We start from the raw sequence: 15,359 nt of genomic DNA, 5'->3' as shown, positions 1-15,359 counted from the left end.
ATGCCTGGGAAAGAGAAACAATAAAAGCAAAAGCATTTCAAACAAAATGTTAAGTATATCACAGCCCTTCCTCTGTGGTGGAGATAGGGGAAGAAGCAGAAGGTGAAGGACCCAGCATCCTCCTTTTACAACTTTAAAGTCAATAAGTTCCATGGTTTTGCATAAGGTGGGCCTCAGAAGCATAGATTTTTATTAGCTAAAAGAACTCTCCACCCATCCATTAGAGTTTACAGAAGAAGAAACTGAAGACCTGAAGGGTCAAGATACTTGCCCAGTCATTCAAGAGTAGACAGCAGAACCTGAACTAGATGCACAGTCTTCCATCCCAACCCATGTCACTTCCACTGCATTGTGATTACTGCTCTCACCTGGGCCATCGCCTTTCTAGCAGTCACAGGCATGCTTCTCGGTAGAAATTATGGTGAAGTATAGTTCATGGGTTTTGTCACCTAAATTATTAGTCATGTGTGATCTGTATGGTAACTTCCAGGTACTATAAACACTTCATTAAAGAACTCCACTAAAAGTGCTCTGAAAGCAAGTAAGAAGTTTAGGAATCTCTTTAACAAAAAAAGTATACTGGGGGCCAGCCCAGTGGCATAGTGGTGAAGTACGCACACTCCGCTTCGGTGGCCTGGGGTTCACAGGTTCCGATCCCGGGCGCAGACATACACACCACTCATCAAGCCATGCTGTGGTGGCGTCCCACATAAAAAATAGAGGAAGATGGGCAGAGATATTAGCTCAGGGCCAATCTTCCCCAGCAAAAAGGGTTAGATTGGCAACAGATGTGTGCTCAGGGCCAATCTTCCACACCAAAAAAAAAGTATACTGAAAAATGTGAATAATTTAACAACAGCATTTTGACCAGGAAAATAATGAACAAATATGATAAATTTTCTTTTTTTGTAATCTCTCCCTCCCTCTTTCCTTTCTTTCTTTCTAGATACAAGCAAAAAATACGTTAACTGAAACATTAGCACTTGCTTTTAATGTGGCAGGTCCTTGATGCCATTAGTTTCATTTGATACTACAATATCCACACTGCAAACTCACCTTTCTTTAAGCATTTTGTTGTAGAAATTTGCACTCACACACACAAAAGTAGAAATCATGGTATAATGGATACCCATGGACCCAACAACAAGCCTAAACAAATATCAACATTTCAAGCTTGTTTTGTGCATTCTTCCCCAATCACCACAGTGCCCTCAGGGACTTTTTCCCCTGGAATATTTTAAAGCAAATCCCAGATATTACATGTATATACATTAAGTATGCATTTCTTTAAAGTCCCAAGTTATCTGTTTAACTTCCATATATATGCATAGTGAGAAGACGCAGTTATTAGTAGCAATTGAATTGCAGCCTGTCAATAATAGACCAGTCACCTATGTTACTTTAGAAACACAGTGTTTTGCTTCTGAAATAAAAACTCTGCTTTTTATTTGTAGAAACATTTTTGAGTGTCTATAGCATGCAGGGTGTTTCTGGCATAGGGAATAATTTATTATCCTGACAGTAACTGTGACACAAGACCTAAAGCCACAGTTAGAAAATCCATGCTGAATTCTGTGAACAGAGTCTGCAGTATTTAGAAGTCTGCATGCCTGCTGGTTGGCAAGGGAAGGAATTCCAGAGTGTGTGCTTTGGAAATGGGAGGAAATGGCTTTTCAATCAATTGTACATCACAATAAAAGTAAACCTCAAACACTCAAATCATAATTCCTCATATTGTATTAAGATTTCTCAGCATAAACGACTAATAATCTTGTTCTCTTCTCCATTTGAATTCAGTGGTTCTAAAGGCAATAAAATTTAGGTGCAGCTATAATTTTCACTGTGATTAAAATGTATCTGTGAATTTCTTTCACATTCCTCAACTACAAATATCATTTTTATTTTATTTTATTTTTGTGTGTGTGAGGAAGACTAGCCCTGAGCTAACATCCGTTGCCAATCCTTCTCTTTTTGCTGAGGAAGATTGGCCCTGGGCTAATATCTGTGCCCATCTTCCTCTACCTTATATGGGATGCCGCCACAGCATGGCTTGACAAGTGGTGCGTCAATGCACGCCTGGGATCCAAACCTGTGAACCCCAGGCCGCAGGAGCGGAGCGGGCGCACTTAACCGCTAGGCCACCAGGCCGGCCCCTCATTTTTATTTTAATCACCATTACAGGGCCGGCCCCGTGGCTTAGCGGTTAAGTGCGCGCGCTCCGCTACTGGCGGCCCGGGTTCGGATCCTGGCTGCACACCGACGCACCGCTTCTCCAGCCATGCTGAGGCCGCGTCCCACATATGGCAACTAGAAGGATGTGCAACTATGACATACAACTATCTACGGGGCTTTGGGGAAAAACAAAAGGAGGAGGATTGGCAATAGATGTTAGCTCAGAGCCGGTCTTCCTCAGCAAAAAGAGGAGGATTAGCATGGATGTTAGCTCAGGGCTGATCTTCCTCACACACACACAAAAAAAATCACCATTACAACAGCTGGAATGTCGGTCAAGAATATATAACTTGGCGGTGAAGGGCAGAAAGCTTTCCCTTTAAAAGCAGGAACAAGACAAGGATGCCCACTCTTCCCAAAGTGATCTATAGATTCAATGCAATCCCTATCAAAATTCTAATGCCATTTTTCACAGAAATAGAAAAAAAATTCTAAATTTTGCATGGTACCACAAAAGACCCCAAGTAGCCAAAGCAATCGTGACAAAGAACGAAGCTGGAGGCATCACATTTCTGATTCCAAACTATATTACAAAGATATACTAATCAAAATCGTATGGTACTGGCATAAAAACAGGTACACAGATCAATGAAACAGAATAGAGAGCCCAGAAATAAATCCATGCATATATGGTCAAACAATTTACAACAAAGGAGCCAAGAACATACAACAGGGAAAGGATACTTTCTTCAATAAACGGTGCTGAGAAAACTGGATAGCTACATGCAAAAGAATGAAACTGGACCCCTAACTTAGACCATATGCAACACTCAACTCTAAATGGATAAAAGACTTGAACATAAGACCTGAAACCATAAAACTCCTGTAAGAAAACATAGAGGGTAAGCTCCTTGACATTGGTCTTGGCAATGACTTTTTGGATTTGACAACAACAGCAAAGGAAGCAAAAGCAAAAATAATGAAGTGGGACTACATCAAACTAAAAACCTTCTGCACAGCAATAAAAATCCACCAACAAAATGAAAAGATAACCTATGGAATGGGACAAAATATTTACAAACCACATATCTGATAAGGGATTAATATCCAAAACATACAAGGAACTCATAACTCAATAGTAATAAAACAAATGACTCAGTTAAAAAATGTGCAAAGGACCTGAATAGACATTTTTCAAAAAAACACAAACAAATGGCTAAAAGGTATATGAAAAGGCGTTCAACATCACTAATCATCAGGGAAATGCAAATCAAAACCACGGTGAGGTATCACCTCACACCTGTTAGGATGGCTGTTATCAAAAAGAAAATAGATAACAAATGCTGGCGAGGATGTGGAAAAAAGGGAACCCTTGTATCCTATTGGTGGGAATGTAAACTGGTACGGCCACTATGGAAAACAGTATGGAGGTTCCTGAAGAAATTAAAAATAGAACTACCACCTGATCCAGCAATCCCTCTTCTGGCATATCCAAAGGAAATGAAACCATTATCTGAAGAGACACATGTGCTTCCATGTTCGTTGTAGTATTACTCACAATAGCCAAAGTATGGAAACAATCTAAGTGTCTATCAACGGATGAATGGATAAAGAAAATGTGATACACACACACACACACACACACACACACACACACACACAGTGAAATATTATTCAGTCTTAAAAAACAAAGAAATCCTGTCATTTGCGACAACATGGATAAACCTGGAGGGCATTATGCTAAATGAAATAAGCCAGACACAGAAAGACAACTACTGTATGATATCACTCACATGTGGAATCTTAAAAAAAAAGTCAAAGTCATAGAAACAAAGAAAATAGCGAGAGGGCAGTTAAAAGAGTATAAACTTTCAGTTATAAGATGAATAAGATCTGAGGATCTAATGTATAATATGGTAACTATAGTTGATAATACTGTAGTGTATAACTGAAATTTGCTGAGAGAGGAGGACTTAAACGTTCTCACACACAGAAGAAGGTAAATATGTGAGGTGACGAACGTGTTAACTCAATGGGGGAAAATCCTTTCACAATGTATATGTATATCAAATCATCACATACACTTTAAATATCTTACAATTATACCTCAATGAAGATGAGGGAAAGAGAAAGGTGAATATCACTACCTGCTTCAGTCTACTCTTTTCCATGAGGTTTTAACTACACTGAAAAGTAGTCTAGCTAAATAATTACTTGGTAAGTTAGTATCACTGGGTAGACAGCATGGGGCACAGGAAGACGGCTGACAAAGAGCTTCTGCACAGTAGACTGCCTCCTTTTACCAGTAATTCATTTATCCCTTTTTTTTTTTTTGTGAGGATGATCAGCCCTGAGCTAACATCCAATGCTAATCCTCCTCTTTTTGCCGAGGAAGACTGGCCCTGGGCTAGCATCCGTGCCCATCTTCCTCTACTTTATATGGGATGCCGACACGGCATGGCTTGACAAGCAGTGCCTCGGTGTGCGCCAGGCATCCGAACCTGTGAACCCGGGGACGCCGAAGTGGAGTGCGTGCACTTAACTGCTGTGCCACCGGGCCGGCCCCTTTCCAGGGCCCTTTTAATTGACCACATTATCAATTATATTTACCTTCTTGTCTCAAATCTCTTCCTAAAACTTTTCAAAATATACTTTCCTCTTACTTCTTGAATCTTTTGTACAGCAATGTGATAACTAACAACTACTACTGAAATTAATAATGTGAACATGACTTTAATTTCCATCTCTATTTCTCATTTATATTAAAGCACTAGCTCAAATGTCCATTTAATCTTTTGTTAATTAAAAACACTAATTTAAGCCTTCTACCACTGGCAGCAATATTTAGAGTAGGAATTGTGCCGTCTCTCCAAACACTGCAATAAAACTTTTCAACTGTCCTTTCTAAAAGACAGACTTTTTTAATGTTAAATATCAAATCCTTGTACCATTAGTTTAAATTGCCTCACTTTCTTCAACTGCCTATCATCTATATAGAACAATTAAAAATGAGTTATTTCCTATTTCATTATATCTTTCAAATGTACAAGCTATATTAAAATGAAAGTACCAAACTCTAGTGCATACATTCAAAATGTTCCAAATGACTACATATTCTTAAAGAAAAAAAAAAATCAGCTCAGTAAAAGGTGAATTTGTAAACACTGCTCTTTCAATATTCAACAATTATGTATTGAATATTACAAATTCAATACTACATATTACACGCCAGGCACTGTTGTACACTCTGGGGAGCCAGCAGTGAGCAAAACAAGCACACATCTCCACCCTCAAGGAGCTCAGGAGACATGCTAGCCCACTGTGGTTTAGAAGTCTGACCCTCAAAACAAATAAACAATAGAAATCCATTTTCAAATCAAGAGAAAGACATCCTCAAAAACGTGGTTAACCTGAGGGGAAAAAACACTGCAAAAGTATGCAGGGAAAAAAGGAGCGTTTGGAAAAAAAATTTTTCCAAGCCAATACCCTTTATAAAGGAACATACGTAATTTTTATTATTAATATACCCTTTGAAAGATAATATCAAATGTCAGACAACCAGGAGTTGGTTATTTTGAATCATATAAGTTTTGGGTATACTAAACCGCAATTCAAAAAGAACCCACAGACTACTAATTATTAGCTATGTGATTATGGATATAAAGAAATTCACAGAACAGCAGCCACCACTATCATTTACTGAGTACCCACAAAGTGACAATCACTGCCTTGGCTGTGTTATATATATATTCCCTCTAACACTGTCCAATCAGTGTTGCTTCTTCCTAGTCTGACAAGTGAAGAGAACAAAATGACCTAAATATTAACCATCTGGCTACCATAGAGGAAAGTAGATCCCTTTTTAAAAAATAGTAGTAGTTAAGAGATACACATTTTAAAAGAGAAATATAATTGCTGCCAAATTTGAGCAGTAAAAGAGATCGTTCTTTCTAAGATAATAAATAATTTATAACCTGGCTACTTTTAAGTACAATATATCCTGGCTTGTGTTTCTTCAACTGTCCAACTAAGGGTACAGACAAGAGCCAACAAGAGGTAGTGATAAAAAGCACAAGCCAACTCAAAACCAAACCCATCTCTGACACTGCCGAGGTGAGTGAGTTTGGTAAGCCATTTCTCTTGAGACTTTAATTTCTTCATCAATAAAACAGGCACCATAACGCCAGTAATGCAAGCTTCCTGTGAGATCACATGAAAATACGTGTAAGCTAGAAAGTCTTCACAATAATAAGGGGTTATTAGATAATCTCTGCAAGGCCTTTCAGCTCTAGAATTATGGCACTAAAGAATCTATGCCCCATAATTACTTCTGGGCTAGGAAGCATTGGGTACAAAAGATAAAACACATAACACGCAGATATTTACTGGAAGGCATTGATGTTAGAATACTAATTTCATAGTCTTTTTTAAAAGTCCAAACAGTTAAAGATTCTGGTACAACGTGTCACAAACATCAAAATACAAGGAAATTAGTTGCTTGCTTCTCCCTCTTTCTGCTCAATCACAGAGGATGCTGATGCGAATGAGAAAGAGCTGAGTTCCACAGAAGAGAATAACCAATAGCAGTGAGTCAAGGCAGCACACATTCTGGAATCACCAGGAGGTAAGAAAGAGTAAAAAGAAAATAGTCTTTTTATACTGATTGAATAGAGTTAGATTTGCCTATTAATATACCAAATCAACTAATAAACACAGTATCTAATATGTACAGGATATGGTACAAAGGAGAATTATGAATATCAATCCCCAAATAATTCTTGTTCTAGATATCCTACTATATTGGTCCAAATACAACACACACAGAACACAAAAAACAGAGTCTCTGGATCCTACACCCAGAGAACTGGCGTTTTTCCCACAGTGTTCTCTACATCTCCAGGACTTTGCACACGCTGCTCCTGAGCTGGCAATGCCCAGCCTTCCCCTTTCTGCCTGAGGAACTCTTACTTCCAAATCAAGTATCACCTCCAGAACTAAATGCTCCCTCTTCTGCACCTCAATGGTACTTTGTATTATATTATAGAAGAGGTTACAAAATGTGTAATATTGTACTATTTTACAGCTGCTTCTGTATCTGTCCCCCAACTACACTGTGGGCAACTTGAGGAAGTACACTGCATTTTATTCATCTATTTATTCTCAGCTCACGCCTGGCTCAAAATAAGTGCTTGCTGACTGACTAAAAGAATAAATAAACGCTGAAACTCCACATTATTGTTTAATTACAGTCAACAGCATGAAAAAAAATAGTGAACCCTTTAAAATTTGTTAAAGATAGAGTTGTTATTTAGACAGTATTAAGGATAATGGGAAAAAGATACAGGAGAAAAGCAAAGTAATGCTCTCATGCAGTATTATGATAACAGAAAGACCAACAGAGGCAACATAGTAAATTAGAAAGAACAAAGTATATGGCAGAGGCCAAGTCATTCAGTCTTGCATATGTTTGTTCGTCTGCAAAATGAAGACAATTCCATGAAATGACTACAGAGAATGCTAACTGGAAAACAGTATAATGATATAAGGGATTAAAAATGACATTGACTTTCTAGACATAAAGAGTAGTGCTACTGCTCAATTCTACAGATAGAATGCCAAACCAAATCAGAATACATGATTTAGTTGAAGTCAACGGTAAAGAAATAACTAGAACTCCAAATTTAAAATACATTAAACACAAATGCAACAGAACGCTCATTATATTTATTACAATGTCTATATTTCTTACAATTTCCCTTTGTTTAGTTAGGAAACTGAAGAAATGGAAAATTAGGTTATTTGATTCTCCCCAAAACTGGAAAGAGTATGATCTGATATCTCCAAGTAGGTCAAGCTCTTGTGAGAGCCATATATAGGGAGCGAATATAATCATCTCCCTCAGAGGCAGTTCCTAAGTGGATCGCTTATATTCAGGATGAAACTGGCCAACATCCTTGCCATGCATCCATGCCTCCCCTACTGAGGAACAAAAGAGTATAACAATGATACTTGAAGCCCAGGATCAACGTGGTGCACTTCCTTGTGGAGCATGAGTAATCTCAGATTTAGGGAGAAATTATTTTTAATTTTAAAACAAACCAACAAAACAGGATATATTATGACAAGGATACAAAATTCACAAGATAAAATTAGAAACTCTGAAGATATATAATACTTCCAGAAGACTTCTTTGGGCTACATCCCCAGACCCAAGAGGACTAGGTTCATTCTTTAAACTTTTTTTAAATTTTCTTTATTGAGATAAGAATGATATATAGTAAAATATACAAATTTTCAGCACATAGCTCCATGAATTCTAACTAATGCATACACCCATATAATATATAAGAGCACGCCCAGATGAAGATCTGTAACATTTAAGGTTCATTCAATTTTGCCCTTAAAGGTAGTCTGAGGAAATGTCTGAGAAACACAAGGTTAGAAACACAAGGTTAAGCCAATTTGCATTACCTGTTCTTCTCCCTGACGACTATAAAACTTGACACTTAACATTCTTAATAATCCCAGTGTCTTTGGTACCTACAAAATAAATGCACATCACAAAAAGAAAGATTAATGGAATGCTTTCTCATTGTAAAAAGTCCTTTTATCATGACAAAAAACTAAAGCAAATCTAGTATTTTAAGAAATGGTTAAGAAAATCATCATTAGGTGTCAGAGATATTGGTGAGGCTCTGTTTTTGTTTGAAGGAAAAAAAAAAAATCCACCAGGTGGTAAATTTTACAAAATATACCCATAATCAAATGCTTTTTAAATAATATATAACAAGTCCAATACAATGTATGCAAATTAGAATCCACTCCAAGCTCTTCTCAAATGATGCTATCCAGGTTACCATTTTATCCAACCATCACTATAGAAAAGGACAAAATTTCCAACAATAATTTCATTCATTAAGGAATTGATCCTATCCTATACTTGGAAAATACCAGAAAAAAAGGTCATCATTTAAAAACCAGTATTTGAAATAACATAACACAAGACTATTTTTATCTCTAGATTTAAGAAATATACTTACAAAAGCAAGAGAGGGCAATGGGTGTAATTTAAAAAAAGGAAAATACAAAGTGTAGAGAATTTGGAACCCTAGAACATTGCTGGTAGGTACATAAAATGGTGCAGCTGCTGTGGAAAATAGTTTGGCAGTTCCTCAAAAAGTTAAACATAGATTTACTATATGACCAGCAATTCTATCCTAGGTTTATACCAAAAGAATTGAAAACAGATATTTAAACAAATACTTGTACAAGAATGCTCATAGCAACACTATTTACAATGGCCAAAAAGTGGAAACAACTCAAATGTCCGTTGACTGAAGAACGGATAAAAAAAATGTAGTATATCCATACAACAGAATATTATTCAGTCATAAAAAGGAATGAAGTACTGATATATGTTACAACTTGGATGAACTTCAAAAATATTATGCTAAATGAAAGAATCCAGATACAAAAGGTCACATACTGTATGATTCCATTTATATGAATCATTCAGAATAGGTAAATCCATAGAAACAGAAAGTACACTAGTGGTTGCCAAGAGCTGAGGGGAGGGGAGAATAGGGAGTGACTTCTTAATGGGCATGGGGTTTCCTCATAGGGTGATGAAAATGTCTTGGAACTAGAGAGTGGTGACGGTTGTATAAGACTGTGAACGTACTAAATGCCAATAAACTGTACACTTTAAAATGGTTAATGGTTAATTTTATGTTATATGAACTTACCTTAATTTAAAAGAAAAAGGCAAAAGAGGATAGTGTTTTGTTGAGGTTAAAAATTTTCCTACCAGAACTTTTGAGTAGCTGAAGACATTAGTGATGGCCTAGCTCCACACATCCTAATATTTTCTTCCAAAACAAGAAACAACAATAAGAGAAAAATAAATCTATATGAAAACCACACCTTCAGCTTAACTTGAAGATAGAGGATAACTCAAATTTTAAAATAACTGTAAATACAAAGAGATAAATCACCAAACCCTAGGGTGTTATCGCCACTGCTCTTGCCAACCCCCATATCCCCACCCACCCCCACCCAGGCTAACCACAAGGCGAGCAAAAGCAGACTGAGAAAATACTGCAGGGCCCAGGGAGGACAGACGAGGGAAGCTAGCATAAGGGTCTAAGGTCTATCTAAAACCACTGCCAAAAATTATAATCCAAGAAAACTTTCCCGAAATAGAAAAAGATCTGAACCCATACATTGAAAGAGCCAATGGGTACCTGGGAAAATTAACCCAAAATAATCAACTCCAAGAAATATCCTAGGAAAGCTATTAGATTTCCAAGATAAAAAAAATCCTCAAGGCCTCCAAGTAAAATGGCCAAATAACATACAAAGGGGAAATAATTTGACTTACATTAGACTTTCCAAATTCTACATACAAAGCAAAGTAATAATTGTGTTTTTTTAAAGTTCAGTGAAAGAAAGGGTAAACCAAGGATTTTATATCCAGACAGGTTTTTCCTTCAAATATCCAGGCTATGGAAAAACAATTTTGAACATACAAGAACCTAAAGAACTCTTCACCTATGAGCCCTTCTCAAAACATCTACTGGATGATAATTTTACCCAACCAAGAGAGGACTGGGAAAAATTTCAACAAAAGTAGTGACAGTGAGCATTTAAAAAAATATAAATGGACATCTAAGATTAAAGAGAGGCGAGGAGCAGTTTAAACTCATGTGTAAATATTACGTGTTTTGATAAAGTAGAAATAACACAACTTAAAAAGGGAGGAGAAAGGAAAGGGAAAGAGAAAAGTAAAACTGATTTTTATACAAGCAATTAGTAGCAATTAAAGAATATCAATAAAACTGATAAACTGGTAAAAATCATGGAGGGCACTGATAACATCAATAAGATAGCTTCAGGGAAATGACGGAGGTAAATCCCTATTCAAGTGAATTCAAGAGAGACTGGAAAGAGAGGAACTGGAAATAAGTATAGACAACTGTTGAACAAGCTGAAGAAAGGGAAGAAAATGGGGTGGGAGCAGGACTTTGTGGGGTCGAAATCCCCCAGAAATTAAACTAAAGAGTTTTTACGATGAGAAAAATAAGAGCATACTGTCTTCTGATTAATAGACAGAAAAATTCATGATGTAGGAAAAATATCCTTCAATAAGCAAGAGCGTGGGATCTAGGGGACACGTGGATGGGCTAGCCTCAGGCGGTCCAAGGACAGTTCCTCTGTAAGAACCAGAGAAAAGATACGGTCTACAGGCACAGACGCAGGCAGCTGGTGGGATCTTATGGAAATATTCTTCTCAGTACTTCTATTTTTTCAGGGAAATAGGATTTCTCAGAGAAACAGGATTTCAAAAAGCCTGTGTTCTTCCCATAACAACATTCTATATTGAAAAAGTAGCAGCATCAACAGCATATAAAATATAGTCAGTTTTGTTCATTTTATACACTTTTTTCTAAAATTTTAATCTTAAAAATAGAAATAAATAATAATAATTAACACTGTAGATCATTTTATCATTTATTAAGCGACTTTGCATACAGTGCCTCATCTGATACTGGCAAAAGCCTTAATACACAGTGCTAAGTGAAGAGCTCGAATCTCAATCCCAGGCTTCTGACCCCTGAGCTTGGGTGCTTTCCTTTCTCTCGGGTACTGAACTCTCCCCTGGTATCTGTTCCAGTTTACTGCCTTATTTGTGGACACAGCTATCTCCTCCATACAGTAAACCCCTTGAGGGCTGCTACCTTTATATTCCTAATACCTGGAGCAGTGATTCGATGTTGAACAAATAAAACTATCTCACATAGATGACACTGACATTAATTTGGAAACTTTGGTCAATGCATATATTGGATTTTGCATAGTCTCTTTTACAACCTAGCAGCCTTGTGAGAGACTAGTATATGTCAGCAGCATTTTCCAGTCAATATCCACCCCAACGCAACAGCAACCTTAAACAAACAATAAGAGGAGGTTCAATGAGGACAATATCTGCCACCTGACAAAAGGAAGTAATCCTATAACCTCAAGTTGCTTTGAGGTGGGGGAAGGCTGTGTAGAATGATTGTAAGTTTAGCTGCAAGACACATTTAAAAGCCACTAACGTAATTAAAATACACTTGCAGCATTTCAAGAAGTGAATCATACAGCAGAGCATTCAATTTGCAATTCAATATTTTTCCCCACTTATTCTGCCGGAGCACAAGCAATTTTCTTTTAAGAGACTCCAATACCGGAGCTTCAGGCCAGAGAGGAAAGAACGGTATATAGCAGAGCAGAGCAGATTCCAATACTTGGGTAAGGAGCAAAGTGAAAGCACAAGAGAATTCAAAGACGCCAAGGTGAAAAAAGGTTTCATCACATGCGACAGTACTCCGTGACTTTCCCTTCCCCAGACCACTCTGTCACAGACACACTGGATGATACTGTCCTGAAACGGACTTCCACAGTTCACCCACTTTCTCTCTCCTTGTATCCTCCACGTTTACCTATTTTTTCTTTCTTTTTTCCTTCAATCTTTAATTTTGACAAATTTCATAGCTACTGAAAAGTTGAAACGATTATACAATGAAATACCAGTAATTCCTTTCACCTGGGTTCACCAATTATTAACATTTTGCCACATTTACTTTATCTGTGTGTGTGTATACATACTTTTTTTAAAATTAATTTTTGACTGAACCATTTAAAATTAAGCTGCAGACATTACACTTAGACAGAGTCAAGAGATGAAACTGTTCAAACTCTTTCCAAGATCTGCCCTGATACATCTCACATATAAAACCACAAGCTGGGTATGAATTAAATCAGAGAGAGAAATATGACTAAACTTCTGCAAATATGAACTAATATGTCAAACGTGTATAAGCAACTCCTACCTCACTCCTTTTTTAAGAAATGATGGGATAAACATCATAGCATGAATTGACAGTGCCAACAACATGCATATTATGCCCTATGGGGAGCGGGGGAAGGTGCTGAACAGGAACTAGATCTGGTTCCACTCGTGTTCCCCTATTTTTAGTTAAGATCTCAAAGAGCCTTAGGCTCCTTATCTGTGAAATGTGACTAATAATACTCAAACTGGACTCTTCGCTGGGTGCTGAGGAGAGAATAAATGGGTGCTAGAGTGAAGAGATGGATAATGAATGGAAGAAAAAGCACAGAGCTCAGTACTATATTAACCCATCAACAAATACAAACTGTTTTAAGGTCTGGTGCCATATAAGCCAATAAATTGATCTAATTTATAAAAACTACTACTTTGTTGGGTTAAATTCACAATCACATATTTCCATATATGCTAAAAGCTAAAGGAAAAAAAAATAGTGGAAGCTTACTGTAATTTCTAAAGATTTCTTTTCAAAAGTACTTCTTCTTTAGTTTCCTTTCAACAACAAAACCTTTAACCATTCATTGTTTTAGAGGATTATTTTGAAATCAACATATCTTAAGACAGAAATAATGGGATAAAAACATTCATTATAGGAAAAAACAGCATAGCACATTCACTTACGCTGTGTTTCACTTTAATTGCTTGGTTTCTTCCCTTACGCAAAAAATACGAGTGCCCACTACATATCAGGCAACGTGCTACACACAAGGTGCATAATTTTCTTCAAGTGCTTGCTTTCGTGCAGTTTACACAAGAAACCAAGATATATAATGTTACAGGGTGGCCAGTATGGTTGTTACAGGGCGGCCAATATCGTATTCACCTATATCTAGTTTTTCTCACCTTTTTGGACACACAGAAAACTACTTTCCAGGCCCCTTGAAGGTGGGAGGGGCCACCTAATTAGTTACAACAAATGAGCTGTGAGCAGAAGTGATGTCTGTTCTGGTTTAAGACAGTAAAAAGTTCCACCTTTTAGCCCTCTCTTCCCCAACTAAGGCCATAAATTGAAATAGTAGGATCTCAAGAGGTCACTAGCCTCCATGGATCTTTTAACCATCACTTGGAACAAGCTGTCCAGTGGAGTCATGGTACCAACAGTAGGCTTTGTCACAAATAAGGAATAAATTTTTATGTCGTAACCTACAGAAATGTTTGGATTTTTCATTTACTTGTTTATGTAACTGTTCTATTATCACATCAGAGCCTAGCCTATACTGACTATTACAGCATAAAGGAGTGCCTGACGCAAAACAGAAGCTCAATGATAGAATGAATGAATGGATGGATGGATGAAGAGTCCATATAAATATAGAACAAAATGGAAGGAAGTATACCACGTTGTTAATAATCCGAATAGGGGAACTTCTGCCAGACTTTATAATCTAATTCTGCCCCTTGCTAGCTGCGCAACCCAGAGCAAGTTACTTTAACTACACTTCATTTCCCTCATCAATAGACTCGGACTGGTAACAATACCTACCTCAAAGGGTTACTGAGAATTAAATGAGCTAATACACATAACAGCACTCAGCAGCTGTCAGCACATAAAAAGTGCTTAATAAATGTTCATGTCTAAATAAGCAAATGTGAGTAACAAGACTGTTAGGCTGTTTTTCTAATATCTGAAAATATTATTAGTAAAAATGAGACCAAGTTAAATATAATATGCTTTAGATAAATTTGATATTGGAAAGAAATACTAAAATTTCGCTGCAAGAAGTCACTTGCCTCATTTAAGACAAATCATTTTCTCCTCTATATCTTACAAAGGGCTGCTCTGAGACCTCTTAGCACAGTGTAGCGCCATCACTAATACTTACTGCAGTGACCCTGTCTCCACCATTAGTAACCTGCTTATAATACGGTGATCCTGAAAGAACTCTCCAGGAGGAAAGGCCAGAGCTAGAAGCTTTCGATACGCCCACTTCAGCAGTTTCACATCCACCAACCAGTAAAAGTCTAAAAAAGAGAAAAATAAAAATTAATAAGCTGCAAATATGAATAAGACAACATTAAAACAGAGCAAGAACAGTCACCTTCACAAGGAAAACTATAATAAAATTACTACATAGTTACCTAGAAGGTAGATATTTTAGAGGAAACAGCCAAAAGAAAAACAGATGGTTTTTCAACTAGAACTTCCCGTTCACTCACGCAGAGGTAAGGCTTAAACACTCATGTGCCAGACAGGAACTTAGAAATGAGAAAAAAACGCTTTAAGGTTGGCCATTGAACATCAAAGAAACTGTCTGTATCCACATCAATAAACTTTAATAAACAGGTGGGTCGCCTCACC

General features: G+C 37.1%; 1 protein-coding gene across 1 annotated transcript in view; it reads right to left on the bottom strand.

Moving 5' to 3' along the window:
- Positions 1–15,359, bottom strand: part of NBAS (NBAS subunit of NRZ tethering complex) — a 328,999-nt gene that overhangs the window by 262,395 nt on the left and 51,245 nt on the right. Inside the window, exons 10-11 of the mRNA XM_058551762.1 lie at positions 14,884–15,022; positions 8,644–8,712 (exon numbers count right to left, since the gene is read on the bottom strand). Coding sequence (XP_058407745.1) covers positions 8,644–8,712; positions 14,884–15,022 — 208 coding nt within the window. The remainder of the gene's footprint in view (positions 1–8,643; positions 8,713–14,883; positions 15,023–15,359) is intronic.

The sequence above is a fragment of the Diceros bicornis genome, chromosome 12 (genome assembly GCF_020826845.1).
Source record: "Diceros bicornis minor isolate mBicDic1 chromosome 12, mDicBic1.mat.cur, whole genome shotgun sequence".
In the NCBI taxonomy this organism is placed as follows: Eukaryota; Metazoa; Chordata; class Mammalia; order Perissodactyla; family Rhinocerotidae; genus Diceros; species Diceros bicornis.
This window is presented reverse-complemented; position numbering and strand designations above follow the sequence as displayed.